This window comes from Crinia signifera, chromosome 7 (assembly GCF_055691185.1).
Source record: "Crinia signifera chromosome 7, ASM5569118v1, whole genome shotgun sequence".
Taxonomy (NCBI): domain Eukaryota; kingdom Metazoa; phylum Chordata; class Amphibia; order Anura; family Myobatrachidae; genus Crinia; species Crinia signifera.
In genome coordinates this window covers 1096903-1118654 of record NC_139223.1, presented here as the reverse complement: position 1 = coordinate 1118654, position 21752 = coordinate 1096903, and the positions used below count along the sequence as shown (strand labels likewise).

Here is a 21752-nt window from a genome sequence, read left to right as displayed (position 1 = left end):
CTGGCCTCATTCTGTAGTGTCTGACAGCAGGACTGATACATTGTCACTGGCCTCATTCTGTAGTGTCTGACAGCAGGACTGATACATTGTCTCTGACCTCATTCTGTACTGTCTGACAGCGGGACTGATACATTGTCTCTGACCTCATTCTGTAGTGTCTGACAGCGGGGCTGATACATTGTCTCTGGCATCATTCTGTAGTGTCTGACAGCAGGAATTATACACTGTCTCTGGCCTCATTCTGTAGTGTCTGACAGCGGGAATTATACACTGTCTCTGGCCTCATTCTGTAGTGTCTGACAGCAGGACTGATACATTGTCACTGGCCTCATTCTGTAGTGTCTGACAGCAGGACTGATACATTGTCTCTGGCATCATCCTGTACTGTCTGACAGCAGGACTGATACATTGTCTCTGGCCTCATTCTGTACTGTCTGACAGCAGGACTGATACATTGTCTCAGGCCTCATTCTGTAGTGTCTGACAGCGGGACTGATACATTGTCTCTGACCTCCTTCTGTACTGTCTGACAGCGGGAATTATACACTGTCTCTGGCCTCATTCTGTAATGTCTGACAGCAGGACTGATACATTGTCTCTGGCCTCATTCTGTAGTGTCTGACAGCGGGACTGATACATTGTCTCTGGCCTCATTCTGTAGTGTCTGACAGCGGGAATTATACACTGTCTCTGGCCTCATTCTGTAATGTCTGACAGCAGGACTGATACATTGTCTCTGACCTCATTCTGTAGTGTCTGACAGCAGGACTGATACATTGTCTCTGGCCTCATTCTGTAGTGTCTGACAGCGGGGCTGATACATTGTCTCTGGCCTCATTCTGTAGTGTCTGACAGCGGGGCGGATACATTGTCTCTGGTCTCATTCTGTAGTGTCTGACAGCAGGACTGATACATTGTCTCTGGCCTCATTCTGTAGTGTCTGACAGCGGGACTGATACATTGTCTCTGGCCTCATTCTGTAGTGTCTGACAGCGGGAATTATACACTGTCTCTGGCCTCATTCTGTAGTGTCTGACAGCGGGAATTATACACTGTCTCTGGCCTCATTCTGTAATGTCTGACAGCAGGACTGATACATTGTCTCTGGCCTCATTCTGTAGTGTCTGACAGCAGGACTGATACGTTGTCACTGGCCTCATTCTGTAGTGTCTGACAGCGGGGCTGATACATTGTCTCTGGTCTCATTCTGTAGTGTCTGACAGCGGGGCTGATACATTGTCTCTGGTCTCATTCTGTAGTGTCTGACAGCAGGACTGATACATTGTCTCTGGCCTCATTCTGTAGTGTCTGACAGCGGGAATTATACGCTGTCTCTGACCTCATTCAGTACTGTCTGACAGCGGGACTGATACATTGTCTCTGACCTCATTCTGTAGTGTCTGACAGCGGGAATTATACGCTGTCTCTGACCTCATTCTGTAGTGTCTGACAGCGGGAATTATACGCTGTCTCTGACCTCATTCTGTAGTGTCTGACAGCGGGAATTATACGCTGTCTCTGACCTCATTCTGTAGTGTCTGACAGCGGGAATTATACGCTGTCTCTGACCTCATTCTGTAGTGTCTGACAGCGGGGCTGATACATTGTCTCTGGCATCATTCTGTAGTGTCTGACAGCAGGAATTATACACTGTCTCTGGCCTCATTCTGTAGTGTCTGACAGCGGGAATTATACATTGTCTCTGGCCTCATTCTGTAGTGTCTGACAGCAGGACTGATACATTGTCTCTGGCCTCATTCTGTAGTGTCTGACAGCGGGGCTGATACATTGTCTCTGGCCTCATTCTGTACTGTCTGACAGCGGGAATTATACGCTGTCTCTGGCCTCATTCTGTAGTGTCTGACAGCAGGACTGATACATTGTCTCTGGCCTCATTCTGTAGTGTCTGACAGCGGGGCTGATACATTGTCTCTGGCCTCATTCTGTACTGTCTGACAGCAGGACTGATACATTGTCTCTGGCCTCATTCTGTAGTGTCTGACAGCGGGACTGATACATTGTCTCTGACGACCTCATTCTGTACTGTCTGACAGCGGGAATTATACGCTGTCTCTGGCCTCATTCTGTAGTGTCTGTCAGCGGGGCTGATACATTGTCTCTGGCCTCATTCTGTAGTGTCTGACAGCGGGAATTATACACTGTCTCTGGCCTCATTCTGTAGTGTCTGTCAGCGGGGCTGATACATTGTCTCTGGCCTCATTCTGTACTGTCTGACAGCGGGAATTATACGCTGTCTCTGGCCTCATTCTGTAGTGTCTGTCAGCGGGGCTGATACATTGTCTCTGGCCTCATTCTGTAGTGTCTGACAGCGGGAATTATACACTGTCTCTGGCCTCATTCTGTAGTGTCTGAAAGCGGGAATTAAACGCTGTCTCTGACCTCATTCTGTACTGTCTGACAGCGGGAATTATACGCTGTCTCTGGCCTCATTCTGTAGTGTCTGACAGCGGGAGTTATACACTCTCTGGCCTCATTCTGTAGTGTCTGACAGCAGGACTGATACACTGTCTCTGGCCTCATTCTGTAGTGTCTGACAGCGGGAATTATACACTGTCTCTGGCCTCATTCTGTAGTGTCTGACAGCGGGAATTATACACTCTCTGGCCTCATTCTGTAGTGTCTGACAGCGGGGCTGATACATTGTCACTGGCCTCATTGTCTCTGGCCTCATTCTGTAATGTCTGACAGCGGGAGTTATACACTCTCTGGCCTCATTCTGTAGTGTCTGACAGCGGGAATTATACACTGTCTCTGGCCTCATTCTGTAGTGTCTAACAGCGGGAATTATACACTCTCTGGCCTCATTCTGTAGTGTCTGACAGCAGGACTGATACAATGTCTCTGGCCTCATTCTGTAGTGTCTGACAGCGGGAATTATACACTGTCTCTGGCCTCATTCTGTAGTGTCTGACAGCGGGAATTATACACTCTCTGGCCTCATTCTGTAGTGTCTGACAGCGGGGCTGATACATTGTCACTGGCCTCATTGTCTCTGGCCTCATTCTGTAATGTCTGACAGCAGGACTGATACATTGTCACTGGCCTCATTCTGTAGTGTCTGACAGTGGGGCTGATATATTGTCTCTGGCATCTCTGCAATGTTTGAAAGCCGGACTGATGCATTATCCCTGGCATCTGTAAAGTCTGTTAACGGGACTGATACATTGTCTCTGGTCTCATTTTGTAAGGTCTGACAGCTGAACTGAGACTTTGGGGTTTATTCTGGTTCACTCCTTCTACCAAAATCCTTCTTAGATGGACAAAACCATGTGCACTGCAGGGGGGCAGATGTAACATGTGCAGAGAGAATTAGATTTGGGTGAGTTATTTTGCTTCTGTGCAGGAAAAATACTGACTGGTTTATTTTTACACGCAATATAGATCTCACTTTGACATAAAACCCCACCCACATCTAATTCTCTCTGCACAAGTTACATCTGCCCCACCTGCAGTGCACATGGTTTTGTCCATCTAAGAAGGAATTTGCCAGAAGGAGTGAACCAGAAAAACCACGATTGTCTCTAGCCTTATTCTGTAGTGTCTGACAGTGGGGCTGATACATTGTCTCTGTCTCTGGCCTTATTCTGTTGTGTCTGACAGTGGGGCTGATACATTGTCTCTGTCTCTGGCCTCATTCTGTAGTGTCTGACAGTGGGACTGATACATTGTCTCTGGCCTCATTTTGTAGAGTCTCCCTTCTGACGCTGTTGAGGAAAGATAATGATTCCCTCTACCTACTGGGCTGGAGAACAGATACTGGTAAGCTGGTTATATGGAAATAATGCACCAGTGTGTGAGCTGTATATACTGTATTCCATAGGAACGGCTGTGAGACGGCTGACTGTGCAGCACTGAGCCAGCATTACCCCAGCTGCTGCTCAGGTGTGATCACTGGGTGTGCGGCAGTGTGTGAGCTGTATATACTGTACACCATAGGAAGGGCTGTGAGACGGCTGACTGTGCCGCACTGAGCCAGCATTATCCCAGCTGCTGCTGAGGTGTGATCACTGGGTGTGCGGCAGTGTGTGAGCTGTATATACTGTACACCATAGGAACGGCTGTGAGACGGCTGACTGTGCAGCACTGAGCCAGCATTACCCCAGCTGCAGCTCAGGTGTGATCACTGGGTGTGCGGCAGTGTGTGAGCTGTATATACTGTATTCCATAGGAAGGGCTGTGAGACGGCTGACTGTGCAGCACTGAGCCAGCATTACCCCAGCTGCTGCTCAGGTGTGATCACTGGGTGTGCGGCAGTGTGTGAGCTGTATATACTGTACACCATAGGAAGGGCTGTGAGACGGCTGACTGTGCCGAATGGAGCCTGCATTATCCCAGCTGCTGCTCAGGTGTGATCACTGGGTGTACGGCAGTGTGTGAGCTGTATATACTGTACACCATAGGAAGGGCTGTGAGACGGCTGACTGTGCAGCACTGAGCCAGCATTATCCCAGCTGCTGCTCAGGTGTGATCACTGGGTGTGCGGCAGTGTGTGAGCTGTATATACTGTACACCATAGGAAGGGCTGTGAGACGGCTGACTGTGCAGCACTGAGCCAGCATTATCCCAGCTGCTGCTCAGGTGTGATCACTGGGTGTGCGGCAGTGTGTGAGCTGTATATACTGTACACCATAGGAAGGGCTGTGAGACGGCTGACTGTGCAGCACTGAGCCAGCATTATCCCAGCTGCTGCTCAGGTGTGATCACTGGGTGTGCGGCAGTGTGTGAGCTGTATATACTGTACACCATAGGAAGGGCTGTGAGACGGCTGACTGTGCAGCACTGAGCCAGCATTATCCCAGCTGCTGCTCAGGTGTGATCACTGGGTGTGCGGCAGTGTGTGAGCTGTATATACTGTACACCATAGGAAGGGCTGTGAGACGGCTGACTGTGCAGCACTGAGCCAGCATTATCCCAGCTGCTGCTCAGGTGTGATCACTGGGTGTACGGCAGTGTGTGAGCTGTATATACTGTACACCATAGGAACGGCTGTGAGACGGCTGACTGTGCAGCACTGAGCCAGCATTACCCCAGCTGCTGCTCAGGTGTGATCACTGGGTGTACGGCAGTGTGTGAGCTGTATATACTGTACACCATAGGAAGGGCTGTGAGACGGCTGACTGTGCCGAATGGAGCCTGCATTATCCCAGCTGCTGCTCAGGTGTGATCACTGGGTGTACGGCAGTGTGTGATCTGTATATACTGTACACCATAGGAAGGGCTGTGAGACGGCTGACTGTGCAGCACGGAGCCTGCATTATCCCAGCTGCTGCTGAGGTGTGATCACTGGGTGTACGGCAGTGTGTGAGCTGTATATACTGTACACCATAGGAAGGGCTGTGAGACGGCTGACTGTGCCGCACTGAGCCAGCATTATCCCAGCTGCTGCTGAGTTGTGATCACTGGGTGTACGGCAGTGTGTGAGCTGTATATACTATACACCATAGGAAGGGCTGTGAGACGGCTGACTGTGCCGCACTGAGCCAGCATTATCCCAGCTGCTGCTGAGGTCTGATCACTGGGTGTGCGGCAGTGTGTGAGCTGTATATACTGTACACCATAGGAAGGGCTGTGAGACGGCTGACTGTGCAGCACTGAGCCAGCATTATCCCAGCTGCTGCTCAGGTGTGATCACTGGGTGTGCGGCAGTGTGTGAGCTGTATATACTGTACACCATAGGAAGGGCTGTGAGATGGCTGACTATGCCGCACTGAGCCAGCATTATCCCAGCTGCTGCTGAGGTGTGATCACTGGGTGTACGGCAGTGTGTGAGCTGTGTATACTGTATTCCATAGGAACGGCTGTGAGACGGCTGACTGTGCCGAATGGAGCCTGCATTATCCCAGCTGCTGCTCAGGTGTGATCACTGGGTGTACGGCAGTGTGTGAGCTGTATATACTGTACACCATAGGAAGGGCTGTGAGACGGCTGACTGTGCCGCACTGAGCCAGCATTATCCCAGCTGCTGCTGAGGTGTGATCACTGGGTGTGCGGCAGTGTGTGAGCTGTATATACTATACACCATAGGAAGGGCTGTGAGACGGCTGACTGTGCAGCACTGAGCCAGCATTATCCCAGCTGCTGCTCAGGTGTGATCACTGGGTGTGCGGCAGTGTGTGAGCTGTATATACTGTACACCATAGGAAGGGATGTGAGACGGCTGACTGTGCCGCACTGAGCCAGCATTATCCCAGCTGCTGCTGAGTTGTGATCACTGGGTGTACGGCAGTGTGTGAGCTGTATATACTGTATTCCATAGGAACGGCTGTGAGATGGCTGACTGTGCCGCACTGAGCCAGCATTATCCCAGCTGCTGCTGAGATGTGATCACTGGGTGTGCGGCAGTGTGTGAGCTGTATATACTGTACACCATAGGAAGGGCTGTGAGACGGCTGACTGTGCAGCACTGAGCCAGCATTATCCCAGCTGCTGCTCAGGTGTGATCACTGGGTGTGCGGCAGTGTGTGAGCTGTATATACTGTACACCATAGGAAGGGCTGTGAGACGGCTGACTGTGCCGCACTGAGCCAGCATTACCCCAGCTGCTGCTCAGGTGTGATCACTGGGTGTGCGGCAGTGTGTGAGCTGTATATACTGTATTCCATAGGAACGGCTGTGAGACGGCTGACTGTGCATCACGGAGCCTGCATTATCCCAGCTGCTGCTCAGGTGTGATCACTGGGTGTACGGCAGTGTGTGAGCTGTATATACTATACACCATAGGAAGGGCTGTGAGACGGCTGACTGTGCCGCACTGAGCCAGCATTATCCCAGCTGCTGCTGAGTTGTGATCACTGGGTGTACGGCAGTGTGTGAGCTGTATATACTGTACACCATAGGAACGGCTGTGAGACGGCTGACTGTGCAGCACTGAGCCAGCATTACCCCAGCTGCTGCTCAGGTGTGATCACTGGGTGTACGGCAGTGTGTGAGCTGTATATACTGTACACCATAGGAAGGGCTGTGAGACGGCTGACTGTGCCGCACTGAGCCAGCATTATCCCAGCTGCTGCTCAGGTGTGATCACTGGGTGTACGGCAGTGTGTGAGCTGTATATACTGTACACCATAGGAAGGGCTGTGAGACGGCTGACTGTGCCGCACTGAGCCAGCATTATCCCAGCTGCTGCTCAGGTGTGATCACTGGGTGTGCGGCAGTGTGTGAGCTGTATAAACTGTACACCATAGGACCAGCTGTGAGACGGCTGACTGTGCAGCACTGAGAACACTTACCTGTCTGCTGAAGGGAAACTATGTCTGCCCACTTACATGCATTGTGTACTTGGTGGGGGGATGCTATGTATGAGAGAACTTACCTGCATCATTTGCTGGGGGGATGCTATGTATGTGACCACTTACCTGCATCGTGTGCTTTTGGGAAGTTATACCATGTATGTGACCACTCACCTGCATTGTGTGCTTTGGGATAATATGTCTGTGACCACTTACCTGTATTATGTGCTTGGGAGGGATACTATGTCTGTGACCACCTACCTGCATCGTCTGCTGGGCGATACTGTGTGTGAACACTTATCTGCATTGTGTGTTTGGGGGATACTATGTGTGTGTGTGTGTGTGTGTCCACTTACTATCATTGTGTGCTTGGAGGGATACTAGGTATGTGACCATTTACCTATATCGTGTACTTGAGGGATACTATGTGTGTGACCATTTACCTACATTGTGTGCTTGGAGGTATATTATATCTGTGACCACTTACCTGCATTGTTTGCTAGGGTGATAATATGTATGAGACCACTTTCCTATATCGTGTGCTGGGGGGATACTATGTTTTTGATCACTTACTTGCATGGTGTGCTTGGGGGTATACTATGTGTGGAACCACTTACCTGCATTGTGTGCTGGGGTGGGTACTGTGTGTGTGACCTACATGCATTATGTGCTGGGGGATGCTATGTCTGACTACTTAACTGCATCGTGTGCTGGGGGATACTATGTCTGGGACCACTTACCTACATTGTGTGATTGAGGAGAGGGATACTATGTATTTGATCACTTACCTGCATCATGTGCTTTGGGGGGATACTATGTGTGTGACCACTTACCTGCATTGTCTGTTTGGGGGATACTATGTGTGTGTGTTTGTCCACTTACTTGCATTGTGTGCTTGGAGGGATATTAGGTATTTGATCACTTACCTGCATCATGTGCTTTGGGGGGATACTATGTGTGTGTGACCACTTACCTGCATTGTCTGGTGTTTGGGTGGGGATACTATGTGTGTGAACACTTATCTGCATTGTGTGCTTGAGGGGGGATGCTATGTGTGTGACCACTTACCTGCATTGTGCGTTTGGGGGGATACTCTGTATGAGACCACTTACCTGCATAGTGTGCTTGGGGGGGGGGGTACTATGTATATGACCACTCACCTGCATTGTTTGTTTGGAGGGATATAATGAATGTGACCCCTTACCTGCATAGTGTGCTGGGGGGGGGGGGGGGTACTATGTATATGACCACTCACCTGCATTGTTTGTTTGGAGGGATATAATGAATGTGACCCCTTACCTGCATTGTGTGCTTGGAGGGATACTATGTGTGTGACCACTCACCTGCATTGTGTGCTTGGAGGGATACTATGTGTGTGACCCCTTACCTGCATTGTGTGCTTGGAGGGATACTATGTGTGTGACCCCTTACCTGCATTGTGTGCTTGGAGGGATACTATGTGTGTGACCACTTACCTGCATTGTGTGCTAGGAGGGATACTATGTGTGTGACCCCTTACCTGCATTGTGTGCTTGGAGGGATACTATGTGTGTGACCACTTACCTGCATTGTGTGCTTGGAGGGATACTATGTGTGTGACCACTTACCTGCATTGTGTGCTTGGAGGGATACTATGAGTGTGACCCCTTACCTGCATTGTGTGCTTGGAGGGATACTATGTGTGTGACCCCTTACCTGCATTGTGTGCTTGGAGGGATACTATGTGTGTGACCCCTTACCTGCATTGTGTGCTTGGAGGGATACTATGTGTGTGACCCCTTACCTGCATTGTGTGCTTGGAGGGATACTATGTGTGTGACCACTTACCTGCATTGTGTGCTTGGAGGGATACTATGTGTGTGACCACTTACCTGCATTGTGTGCTTGGAGGGATACTATGTGTGTGACCCCTTACCTGCATTGTGTGCTTGGAGGGATACTATGTGTGTGACCCCTTACCTGCATTGTGTGCTTGGAGGGATACTATGTGTGTGACCACACACCTGTATTGTGTGCTTGGAGGGATACTATGTGTGTGACCCCTTACCTGCATTGTGTGCTTGGAGGGATACTATGTGTGTGACCACTTACCTGCATTGTGTGCTTGGAGGGATACTATGTGTGTGACCACTTACCTGCATTGTGTGCTTGGAGGGATACTATGTGTGTGACCCCTTACCTGCATTGTGTGCTTGGAGGGATACTATGTGTGTGACCCCTTACCTGCATTGTGTGCTTGGAGGGATACTATGTGTGTGACCACTTACCTGCATAGTGTGCTGGGGGGGGGGGTACTATGTATATGACCACTCACCTGCATTGTGTGCTTGGAGGGATACTATGTGTGTGACCACTTACCTGCATTGTGTGCTTGGAGGGATACTATGTGTGTGACCACTTACCTGCATTGTGTGCTTGGAGGGGGGGGGGGTACTAGGTATATGACCACTCACCTGCATTGTGTGCTTGGAGGGATACTATGTGTGTGACCCCTTACCTGCATTGTGTGCTTGGAGGGATACTATGTGTGTGACCACTTACCTGCATTGTGTGCTTGGAGGGGGGGTACTAGGTATATGACCACTCACCTGCATTGTGTGCTTAGAGGGATACTATGTGTGTGACCCCTTACCTGCATTGTGTGCTTGGAGGAATACTATGTGTGTGACCACTTACCTGCATTGTGTGCTTGGAGGGATACTATGTGTGTGACCACTTACCTGCATTGTGTGCTTGGAGGGATACTATGTGTGTGACCCCTTACCTGCATTGTGTGCTTGGAGGGATACTATGTGTGTGACCCCTTACCTGCATTGTGTGCTTGGAGGGATACTATGTGTGTGACCACTTACCTGCATAGTGTGCTGTGGGGGGGGGGGGTACTATGTATATGACCACTCACCTGCATTGTGTGCTTGGAGGGATACTATGTGTGTGACCCCTTACCTGCATTGTGTGCTTGGAGGGATACTATGTGTGTGACCACTTACCTGCATTGTGTGCTTGGAGGGATACTATGTGTGTGACCACTTACCTGCATTGTGTGCTTGGAGGGGGGGGTACTAGGTATATGACCACTCACCTGCATTGTGTGCTTGGAGGGATACTATGTGTGTGACCCCTTACCTGCATTGTGTGCTTGGAGGGATACTATGTGTGTGACCACTTACCTGCATTGTGTGCTTGGAGGGATACTATGTGTGTGACCACTTACCTGCATTGTGTGCTTGGAGGGATACTATGTGTGTGACCCCTTACCTGCATTGTGTGCTTGGAGGGATACTATGTGTGTGACCACTTACCTGGACGTGAGTGGCATCTGTTCATGTGTTTATCCTGTCTCTCCCCAGGCGGCCTGGCTGTGGTGTTACATGAACACGCCCGTAGTGTGGACATCATTAGGTCCGTGGTGCATGCAGAACTGTTACATAAGAAGACCATCAGCACAGGTGGGCTTCCCCATTCTTCACACACTGTCCATGGCATGTCCACCCCTGCCCAGCAGAATGCAGCAGACAAGGGCTTTCCCTCTATCAATGGCACGTCCACCCCTGACAAGCATGGGGTGACGCCTGTGACACTGATAAGTCTGTGGATGTATACAGCGTTCTCTGTGGTCTGTGATGGACAGCTGGCGATCCCTGTCCAGCACAAAGTAGTAGATGTGGGCATTCCCTCTATCTGTGGCACTTCCACCCCTGCCCAGCAGAAGTGGGCTTTTCCTCTCCGTGGCACATCCATCCCTGCCCAGCAGAGAGCAGCAGAGGTTGGCTTTCCCTCTGTCTGTGGTACATTCATCCCTACCCAGCAGAATGCAGCAGAGGTGGGCTTTCCCTCTATCCGTGGCATGTCCAGCACTGCCCAGCAGAATGCAGCAGAGGTGGGCTTTCCCTCTATCAGTGGCATGTCCAGCACTGCCCAGCAGAATGCAGCATAGGTGTTCTTTCCATCTATCCTTGGCACATCCATCCCTACCCAGCAGAATGCAGTAGAGGTGGGCTTTCCCTCTATCCGTGGCATGTCCAGCACTGCCCAGCAGAATGCAGCAGAGGTGGGCTTTCCCTCTGTCTGTGGTACATTCATCCCTACCCAGCACAATGCAGCAGAGGTGGGTTTTCCCTCTATGCATGGCACGTCCACCCCTGCCCAGCAGAATGCAGCAGAGGTGGGCTTTCCCTCTATCCGTGGCATGCCCAGCAGAGAGCAGCAGATGTTGGCTTTCTCTTTAGCCGTGGCACATCCATCACTAGCCAGCAGAATGCAGTAGTGGTGGGCTTTCCCTCTGTCCGTGGTACGTCCATTCCTAGCCAGCAGAATGCAGTAGTGGTGGGCTTTCCCTCTGTCCGTGGTACGTCCATTCCTAGCCAGCAGAAAGCAGTAGTGGTGGGCTTTCCCTCTATCCATGGCACGTCCACCCCTGCCCAGCAGAGAGCAGCAGATGTTGGCTTTCCCTCTATACATGGCACGTCCACTCCTGCCCAGCATAATGCAGCAGAGGTGGGCTTTCCCTCTTTCTCCTTGATTCACTAGATCAGAATCAGAATCAACTTTATTGGCCATGTGTGCTTGCGCACACTAGGAATTTTTTGTGGATTTACAGTGCAGCATCAAGCAGGGATGAAGGGGGGGGGGGAGGCATTACATACATTACATTAAGACATTACATGTGGGGAACACATGCCCACCGAGTTGCACAGCGCCTAGGCAGCCGTCAGCGGCACCACTGGTCACTGCTACAGCCAGGTAGGTAACATTAAGCAGAGACAGTACAGTTATCACACAGGAAACACATACCCACCAAGCTGAACAGTGCCTAGGCAGCCATCAGCGGCACCACTGGTCACTGCTACAGCCAGGTAGGTAACAATACAAGCAGACAGTACAGTATCACACAGGGAACACATACCTGCCGAGCTGCACAGCGCCTAGGCAGCCATCAGCGGCACCACTGGTCATTGCAGCAGTCAGGTAGGTAACAATACAAGCAGAGACAGTACAGTTATCACACAGGGAACACATACCCGCCGAGCTGCACAGTGCCTAGGCAGCCATCAGCGGCACCACTGGTCACTGCTACAGCCAGGTAGGTAACAATACAAGCAGAGACAGTACAGTTATCACACAGGGAACACATACCTGCCGAGCTGCACAGCACCTAGGCAGCCATCAGCGGCACCACTGGTCATTGCAGCAGCCAGGTAGGTAACAATATAAGCTGGGACAGTACAGTATCACACAGGGAACACATACCTGCCGAGCTGCACAGCACCTAGGCAGCCATCAGCGGCACCACTGGTCACTGCTACAGCCAGGTAGGTAACAATATAAGAAGGGACAGTACAGTTATCACACAAGGAACACATACCTGCCGAGCTGCACAGCACCTAGACAGCCATCAGCGGCGCCACTGGTCGCTGCAGCAGCCAGGTAGGTAACAATACAAGCAGAGACAGTACAGTTATCACACAGGGAACATATTTGACTGAGCTGCACAGCTCCTAGGCAGCCATCAGCGGCTCCATCTTGATCATGCTGCTCAAAGGCAGCAGTAATAATATTTATATTTATGAACCACTTTTCTTCCAAAGCTGACACACCCTGCCAGCTTGTTGCTGGCAGGGTGTGCAACCAGTGAAGGTACAGCATACAGTGGGGGTAGAGGTATATGATGAAGATCATGGTAAAGAAACAGTAAAACAAAGAGTAATACATAGCTTTCCTCAGCTCAGAGGCGGAGACAGATAGTAATTTGGGAAAAGCAAAATAAAATGTGGCAATGTTTCGGTTTATGTCCAAATCCAGTCCAAACTCCAGTTCTAATTTATTGCTTGCTTTAGATGACTTGCTTCAGATGATGATGCCAGACAAGCCTTGGCCAGGCTTCTCCAAATTTCCCATTTTAAAGGAAAGTTAGGTCAGCTGGTACAGGGGGAGGGGTTGGTGTTTGCACACATTGCTCAGCTTATCTGATTAAAGGTGGGGGATGTTGTAGGCTCCCAGTAGCAAAACACATTTCCATTACAGACTGTTCTTTTAAATGAGAAGCATCAGGTTTTGAAAAATGGCATTCATGTACCTGTACAGAGGAGATGAGAGATGGTTTGAAAACTTCATTCCAGTTCTAACTCATTGCTTGCTTTAGATGACTTGCTTCAGATGATGATGCCAGATGGCACTGTCATCACAGTGGGGAATAGAGCGCGACCATTAGGGCACTTTAAAAAAAAAAATTGTGGCTAGCTCCTCCCCCCTACGGCAGTCTTAGAATGTGCCCTTCAATGAGCTGGGTCGTTGCTGCTCCTGCTGGGCAGTTAGGCTTTCTTTTTCTTTATTTTACGTCTTTTTTCACTGAGGACAGAAAGGCAGCTTCATGTCACTGCCTGTCTGCGCCGTGGGAGCTGCCGGGGGGACCTCAGCACCACTGCAGGCAGTCTGCACTGGGGTCCCCGGCTCCTGAACAATTGTGGCTTGAGTCACGGTCCCCCCAGCCATCACCGCCACCGGCAGCGTGGCATTGAGTAAGTATACCCGGCTCCCTGGTTAGCAGGGCAGCCGGGCTTAAATGCGGTGAGGGTCAGCGGCAATTTAAACAGCGCACCATATTTTTAGGGGGCGGGGCTTGTCGCAACGCACGCTCCCAGCCTCTCTGGCGCTTCCTCCTCCGCATGTCGGTGCCATTTTGTCTGCATGCGCTCCGGAGTTAAGGAGAGCCGGTAGTCTGAATCTGCCGCCATCCAGGGCCTTGGATCAGGACCGTTGCTGTGCCGCTGACCCGCTCAAGCCCCAGGCTGGTTAAGTACAGTGGGGACTTGAGGTTTTAGGAGTATAGGCTGTGTCCAAATTTTGTGTCAAAGCGCCCTGTGTCTTTGACCCCTGAGGTGACTACATTTTCACCTCAGGCAGAGGGTACCCATATCTGTGATTTGTGTGCTCAACTCCCTGTTTTACCGCCCCAGCAGGACATCCTTATATGGGCATCACCGTTAATGGAGGTTACATGTAACCTTTCTTCTGAGCGGACTGCCTCTCAGAGAGGCTGATCTAGCATCAGCTTTGGAATCCCTTTCCAGGTCACTGGCCTTTAGGGCAGGGGTGTAGGGAGGGCGGAGCCGGTGGAGCACAAGCTCCGGGCGCCGAGTAATTAAATAGAGTTGGAGCTGTGCAGCTCGCTCCCCCGCCTGCTCCCCCGTTCGCTAAAATGTGCAATGGGCATTACAGTTTGTGGTATAATGTTAGGCCATGCCCCCTTTTTTGCCACGCAAGAAACCCGCCTACTACAAATCTGGCTGGGGGGGGGCAAACATGCCCTCGCTCCGGGCACTGTGGCACCTAGCTACACCACTGCTCTAGGGCACAGGACCCCCTGGATCCCCCGACCATCACTGCTTCAAAGAGGTTGTTTGAAAGCATTGAGGCGGCTGGGTCCGATGAAGATATGCCTCCATTAGAGGAGGGTGAAGTTGAGTGCATTGAGGAAGAGGTTCACCAGCTGTTTGAACCACCCTCACAGGGGCTGGAGGACCTCATCGCAATGGTGAAGTCCACCTTAAACATTGTTGAGGATGTCCCACAGGTCCACCCACATTTTTTGGGTAAAAAACCTAGACAAGCTGTATTTTTCCCTGTATCAGAAGAGTTATAGACTATTCGAAAGACAGCCTGGTTACATCCGGACAAATGATTCCAGGTGTCCAGCAAGTTTCTCAACTGATATCCTTCTCCTGCAGACAGTAGGAAACCCTCTGAAACCCGCCCTGTGTTGGATCCTTCGGTTTCTTGACTGGCGAAGAAAACGGTCCTGCCTATTCCGGGGGTATCGTCTCTTAAGGGCTCCTCCGATAAGAAGTTAGAAGCCACTCCAAAGATGATTTACTCAGCGGCTGGTGTCCTTCAGCGCCCAACTCAGGTAAGCTGTTGGGTCTCTAGGACTATGGAAATCTGGGCTTCCAAGATCTCTCAAACGCTCAGTAAGTACCCTGAGTTGGCTGAGATTTCTAGGCTGGCAGATCACATCACGGAGGCCTCTGCCTATGTGATGGAAGCGTCTTCGGGTGCTTTTGGGGTGGCAGCCCGTATATCTGCCATCTTTGTCTCTGCACATTGTGCACTCTGGTTACGCCAGTGGCTGGCGGATACATAATCTAAGAGAGCGGTTGAAGCTCTTCCATTTCGGGGAGAGTTCTTATTTGGCCCCGAATTAGATAAGATGATCTCTCAAGCCACTGGGGGAAAATCATCTTTTCTTCCCTCTGCTGCTCCTCCTCCCAGGAGGATTTCTCAGGGCCCTTCTTTTCGGTCCTTTTTCCCCTAGCCTAGATTCAGGGTCCGTCCCAAACCCAACGCTTCCTGTGGACGAGGAGGTAGGGGTCAGGGAAGAGGCTCCTCATTCGCCTCCCCGGAGGCTAAGTCTTCAGCCAAACCCTCAGCATGACTCGCTTTCCTCCCACTTGGGAGACTCCAAGGTGGGAGGCCGTTTGAGTCTTTTCAAAGAAGTCTGGTTCAGGTCTACTCAGGATCGGTGGGTTCGGAACCTTGTCTCCCAGGGTTGCAGGTTGAAATTCCAGCACACTCCGCCTCTTTTTTACAACCGGTTTAGAAGTTTCACTCAACAGGAGCCTAGACCTCCTGACAGCGGTTCAAGGGCTGTTGGAGGCAGGAGTGGTGGTTCCAGTGAGGGAAAGAGTACTAACCTAAGGTTAGTATACAGCGCTTTACGTGAGTTGTTAGCCCAAAGCTGCTGCTTATGGGAGTAGTCCGCTCCCTAGAAAGTAAGAATAAATAAGAATAACAGAAAAAGCAGCGCTGATGAGATCAATTAAATCAATGAAAATTATTTAATAACAATGATACACATAAAACACATAAGTTAAAAACAATAAATGAATGGTTATAGGACCCAATGGTTATAATCACCAATATATGGATAATTTGACCTGCGCTGATCCAGGTTGATGTATGGGATGGAGTCCGTATTAGCCACTTTGTGGTATCCTGATAAGATTGTAATGGACTCAACCGATGGCACGAGGTGTAATTAGCCAACTCGGGAGTCCTCACTGCTGCGAGTGGTCAGGTGTCCATATCAATTTAGGCAAGGGACTTCCAGAAGTAAACAATGTCCCATTAGATTGATAAGCAAGTAAAGATGGTCCTTGCACATGAAGCAAGGACAATCTGCACATGAATAAATAAGCTACCGCATTTGGAGAGCCTATGTCTCTTGGTGTGAAGGTCGCCGGGTCTATCCGCGTTTTTTTATTTTAAGTTGGCTCACCTTTTGCTTTTTCTTCAGGCAGGCCTTGAGGCTGGCCTTAGATTGGCCTCCTTGAAGGTCCAGGTGTCTGCGTTATCAATTGTTTTCCAGAGAAAGTTGGCCTTACTTCCTCAGATACAAACTTTCTTTCAGGGGGTTTTACGACTTCAACCTCCCTTCAGACCTCCCACCTCACCGTTGGATTTGAATTTGATTCTTTCTTTTCTACAGTCTCCCATGTTTGAGCCTTTAGAGTCTGTTGAGCTCAAATATCTTTCTTGAAAGACTGTCCTTCTATTGACCTTGGCCTCAGCAAGGAGAGTATCCGACCTTAGTGCTTTATCTTGTTGTCCGCCCTTCCTGGTATTTCACGAGGATAGGGCAGAATTGCGCACATATGCATCCTTTCTCCCTAAGGTCGTGTCATCGTTCCACATAAGCCAACCTATTGTGGTCCCGACCTTCACTGATGATTCACCTGAATCCCAGTCCCTTGACGTAATTTGTGCTCTAAGGATCTACGTCTCCAGGACTTTATCTTTGAGAAAATCGGACTCTATTTTCGTCCTCTATGATCCAGTGAGACCAGGCTGGCCGTCATCTAAACAGACATTAGCGATGTGGATTCGATTTACCATTCAACAGCCCTACTTCGCTTCTTCCTTACAGCCTCCAGATTTGATTTCGTCCCACTCTACCAGATCAGTGGGTCCCTCTTGGGTGGCAGCCAGGGGGGTCTCCATTCAACAGCTCTGTCGAGCAGCTACATGGTCAAGTCGTAGAACCTCTCTTAGGTTTTATCGATCTTACACTTTCGCGGCCAATGCCTCTCAATTTGTCCGTTCAGTCTTACAGGGGGTCCAGCGCCGTCCCTCGCATGGTGGGAGCTCTGGGACGTCCCCACTGGGATGCCAGTGCCACCTAGTGGATGAAGGAGAAAAGGGGATTTTGTACTCACTGATAAATCCTTTTCTCCGATTCCACAAGTGGCACTGGCCGCCCGCCCGGCGCTTTCTCCTGTGTTTTCTACCAGTTTAGATAGTTTGGGAGATTTCTCTTGAGGTTTTAACCTATGGGTTCTGTATATTTTATCCTACTGGCCTGTTTGGCTTGTGTGTTTGTTGTTCTCACTTTTGTTTTCAAATTTCTACTTGTGAGTTTTCTTTGGTGTGGTGTATCCTCCTCTTGGATGACTGTTCTCTCCAGCTCCCTCAGGGCACATCTCTTCAGACTGCCGTAGGCGGGGAAGTAGAGGGGAGGAGCTAGCCACAATTATAAATGTTTTTAAAGTGCCCATGCTCCTAATGGTCACCCTCTATTCCCCACTGTGATGCTAGTTCCACCTGTGGAATCGGAGAAAAGGATTTATCGGTGAGTACAAAATCCCCTTATCTGTGGCATGTCCTCCCCTGCCTAGCACAATGCAGCAGAGGTGGTCTTTCCCTCTATCCGTGGCATGTCCACCCCTGCCCAGCACAATGCAGCAGAGGTGGTCTTTCCCTCTATCCGTGGCATGTCCACCCCTGCCCAGCACAATGCAGCAGAGGTGGGCTTTCCCTCTATCTGTGGCACATCCATCCCTGCCCAGCAGAATGCAGCAGAGGTGGGCTTTCCCTCTATCTGTGGCACATCCATCCCTGCCCAGCAGAATGCAGCAGAGGTGGGCTTTCCCTCTATCTGTGGCACATCCATCCCTGCCCAGCAGAATGCAGCAGAGGTGGGCTTTCCCTCTGTCCGTGGCACATCCACCCCTGCCCAGCAGAATGCAGCAGAGGTGGGCTTTCCCTCTATCTGTGGCACATCCATCCCTGCCCAGCAGAATGCAGCAGAGGTGGGCTTTCCCTCTGTCCGTGGCACATCCACCCCTGCCCAGCAGAAAGCAGTAGAGGTGGGCTTCTCCTCTGTCCGTGTCACATCCTTCCATGCGCAGCAGAAGTGTGCTTTCCCTCTATCCGTGGCACGTCCACCCCTGCCCAGCATAATGCAGCAGAAGTGGGTTTTCCCTCTATCAGTGTATTAGAGCGCAGTACCACAGCATTGTCGCTGGTTGTGTCACCCCTGACCCCAATCCCTAAAAGGGCTGTATGTCAGTTCCATATATAGGACATATGTTTTATGCATGTAATTCCCATGTGCATGTGTGTAGTGCTGCACAAATATCACAAGTAAATGGTTGAATATGTCTTCCAGATCCCGCTCGGTTCAACATTCTGGCAGAGACGCACGGATATGTGAGCCGCATGTTCCCTGGATTTCTCGATGGTAATACAGGCTGCACTACAGTATACCTCTCCTGTCACCTGCACCACGGCCAACTCACCCTACCCCTGCACCGTGTGCCCCTCACACTAACTACAGACCAGTCCCCCTCCACAGGCTTGTCCCCCTCACACTACCCCTCCACAGGTCACTCCCCCTCACACTACCCTTACACAGGTCAGTCCCCCTTGCACTACCCCTCCACAGGCCAGTCCCCCTTGCACTACCCCTCCACAGGCCAGACCCGCTTGCACTACCCCTCCACAGGCCAGACCCACTCGCACTACCCCTCCAGAGGCCAGACCTCCATGCACTACCCCTCCAGAGGCCAGACCTCCATGCACTACCCCTTCAGAGGCCAGACCCCATCGCACTAACCCTCCACATGCTAGTCCCCATCACACTACCCCTCAACAGGTCAGTCCCCCTCACACTACCAGTCCCCCTCACATTACTCTTACACAGGTCACTCCACCTTACACTAACAGTCCCCCTCACACTACTCCTGCACAGGCCAGTTCCATTCACACTACCCCTCCACTGGCCAGTTGCCCTCACACTACCCCTACACAGGCCAGTCCCCCTCACACTACCCCTACACAGGTCAGTCCACCTCACACAGGCCAGTCCCCCTCACACTACCCCTACACAGGCCAGTCCCCCTCACACTACCCCTACACAGGCCAGTCCCCCTCACACTACCCCTACACAGGCCAGTCCCCCTCACACTACCCCTACACAGGCCAGTCCCCCTCACACTACCCCTACACAGGCCAGTCCCCCTCACACTACCCCTACACAGGCCAGTCCCCCTCACACTACCCCTCACACAGGCCAGTCCCCCTCACACTACCCCTACACAGGCCAGTCCCCTCACACTACCCCTCACACAGGCCAGTCCCCCTCACACTACTCCTCACACATGCCAGTCCCCCTCACACTACCCCTCACACAGCCCAGTCCCCCTCACATTACCCCTCTCACAGGTCAGTCCCCCTCACACTACCCCTCACACAGGCCAGTCCCCCTCACACTACCCCTCACACTACCCCTCACACAGGCCAGTCCCCCTCACACAGGCCAGTCCCCCTCACACTACCCCTCACACAGGCCAGTCCCCCTCACACTACCCCTCACACAGGCCAGTCCCCCTCACACTACCCCTCACACAGGCCAGTCCCCCTCACACAGGCCAGTCCCCCTCACACTACCCCTCACACAGGCCAGTCCCCCTCACACTACCCCTCACACAGGCCAGTCCCCCTCACACAGGCCAGTCCCCCTCACACTACCCCTCACACAGGCCAGTCCCCCTCACACTACCCCTCACACAGGTCGGTCCCCCTCACACTACCCCTACACAGGTCGGTCCCCCTCACACTACCCCTACTCAGACCGGTCCCCCTCACACTACCCCTACACAGCTCGGGGTACTTGTGTACTTTCACGGCTCCCACGATGTGCATCGTACAGGGAAAAATCGCATCGCATGCGATCGCATGCGATGTAATTTTTCACAGAAATTATGGACATGAGTTGAAATCATGTAAAATACACCCCAAATGTCATTTTTTCACACTGTACCACCCCCACTATCAACGCCAACCCGAAGCGTGGCGAGCAGCGGCGGTACGCGTCCTACGACCTTTTCATACCCCCACTATCCACGTCGGCGTGGAGTTGAGAATAGAAAGTGTGGCGAGCGCATCGAGCCACCGAGCTCGAAGCGTGGCGAGCGGACACGGATACCTGTGAAGGTATCCGCATCCCCTCGCGGGGCTCGCCACACTTTCTATTCTCAACTCCACGCCGACGTGGATAGTGGGGGTATGAAAAGGTCGTAGGACGCGTACCACCGCGCTTTGGGTTGGCGTTGATAGTGGGGGTGGTACAGTGTGAAAAATGACATTTGGGGTGCATTTTACATGATGTCAACTCATGTCCATAATTTCTGTGAAAAATGACATCGCGTCGCATGAGATCGCATGCGATTTTATCAAAAATGCATAAAAACACGGGAAAATTGCATCGCATCGATTTGTGAAAGTACACAAGTACCCAGCTCGGTCCCCCTCACACTACCCCTACACAGGCCGGTCCCCGTCACACTACCCCTACACAGGTTGGTCTCCCTCACACTACCCCTACACAGGCCGGTCCCCCTCACACTACCCCTACACAGGCCGGTCCCCCTCACACTACCCCTACACAGGCCGGTCCCCGTCACACTACCCCTACCCAGCTCGGTCCCCCTCACACTACCCCTACACTGCCGGTCCCCCTCACACTACCCCTACACTGCCGGTCCCCGTCACACTACCCCTACACAGGCCGGTCCCCGTCACACTACCCCTACACAGGTTGGTCTCCCTCACACTACTCTTAAACAGACCAGGTGCTGCATCGTGTCCCCCTCAGACTACCTGTACATACTAAACTGTGTCCCCCCTCATTACCGCTGCACAGGCCAGTCGCTGTGGGTCGAGTTAGCCCCTCACAGGCATTGTATATCTCACTCTCTATCACAGGTCTCTCTGCGGCTGGCTGGGTCACGGACCGGAATGTGTTGGACTCCGATGACTGGCGAGCAGACTGGGATTCCTGCAAAGATCACTAAGAGCGGCCGGACCAACCTTGGGATCATCACCACAGATGGGAAATGGATCCCGTCTTCTACATTCCAGCAATGATGCATAATTCTGACCCAGCACATTGTGACCGATGAGTGTATAATAAAGGGACGCCATTGGGGCAGTTATATATTCATTCTTAGAATGTGTGTGTGTGTGTGTGTGTGTGTGTGTGTGTGTGTGTGTGTGTGTGTATATATATATATTACTGAGGCTGGGATAACAGATGGCGTATGTGTCTGATCACTGCCAGTTATGTATATAGCGCACACATATACTACAGCGCAGTACAGAGCATTGATGGGCAATCACATTCGTCCCAGTGGAGCTTACATTCTGTGGTCACTATAACATTAGGGC

General features: G+C 51.4%; 1 protein-coding gene across 3 annotated transcripts in view; it reads left to right on the top strand.

Moving 5' to 3' along the window:
- Nucleotides 1-21528, top strand: part of RUSF1 (RUS family member 1) — a 130644-nt gene extending 109116 nt beyond the window's left edge. For all 3 annotated transcript variants that reach the window (XM_083152190.1, XM_083152191.1, XM_083152192.1), the window contains exons 12-15: nucleotides 3710-3780; nucleotides 10601-10699; nucleotides 18694-18765; nucleotides 21291-21528. In XM_083152190.1, the coding sequence (XP_083008316.1) occupies nucleotides 3710-3780; nucleotides 10601-10699; nucleotides 18694-18765; nucleotides 21291-21379 (331 nt within the window). In that variant the 3' untranslated portion in view covers nucleotides 21380-21528. The remainder of the gene's footprint in view (nucleotides 1-3709; nucleotides 3781-10600; nucleotides 10700-18693; nucleotides 18766-21290) is intronic.
- Nucleotides 21529-21752: the final 224 nt, after the last annotated feature.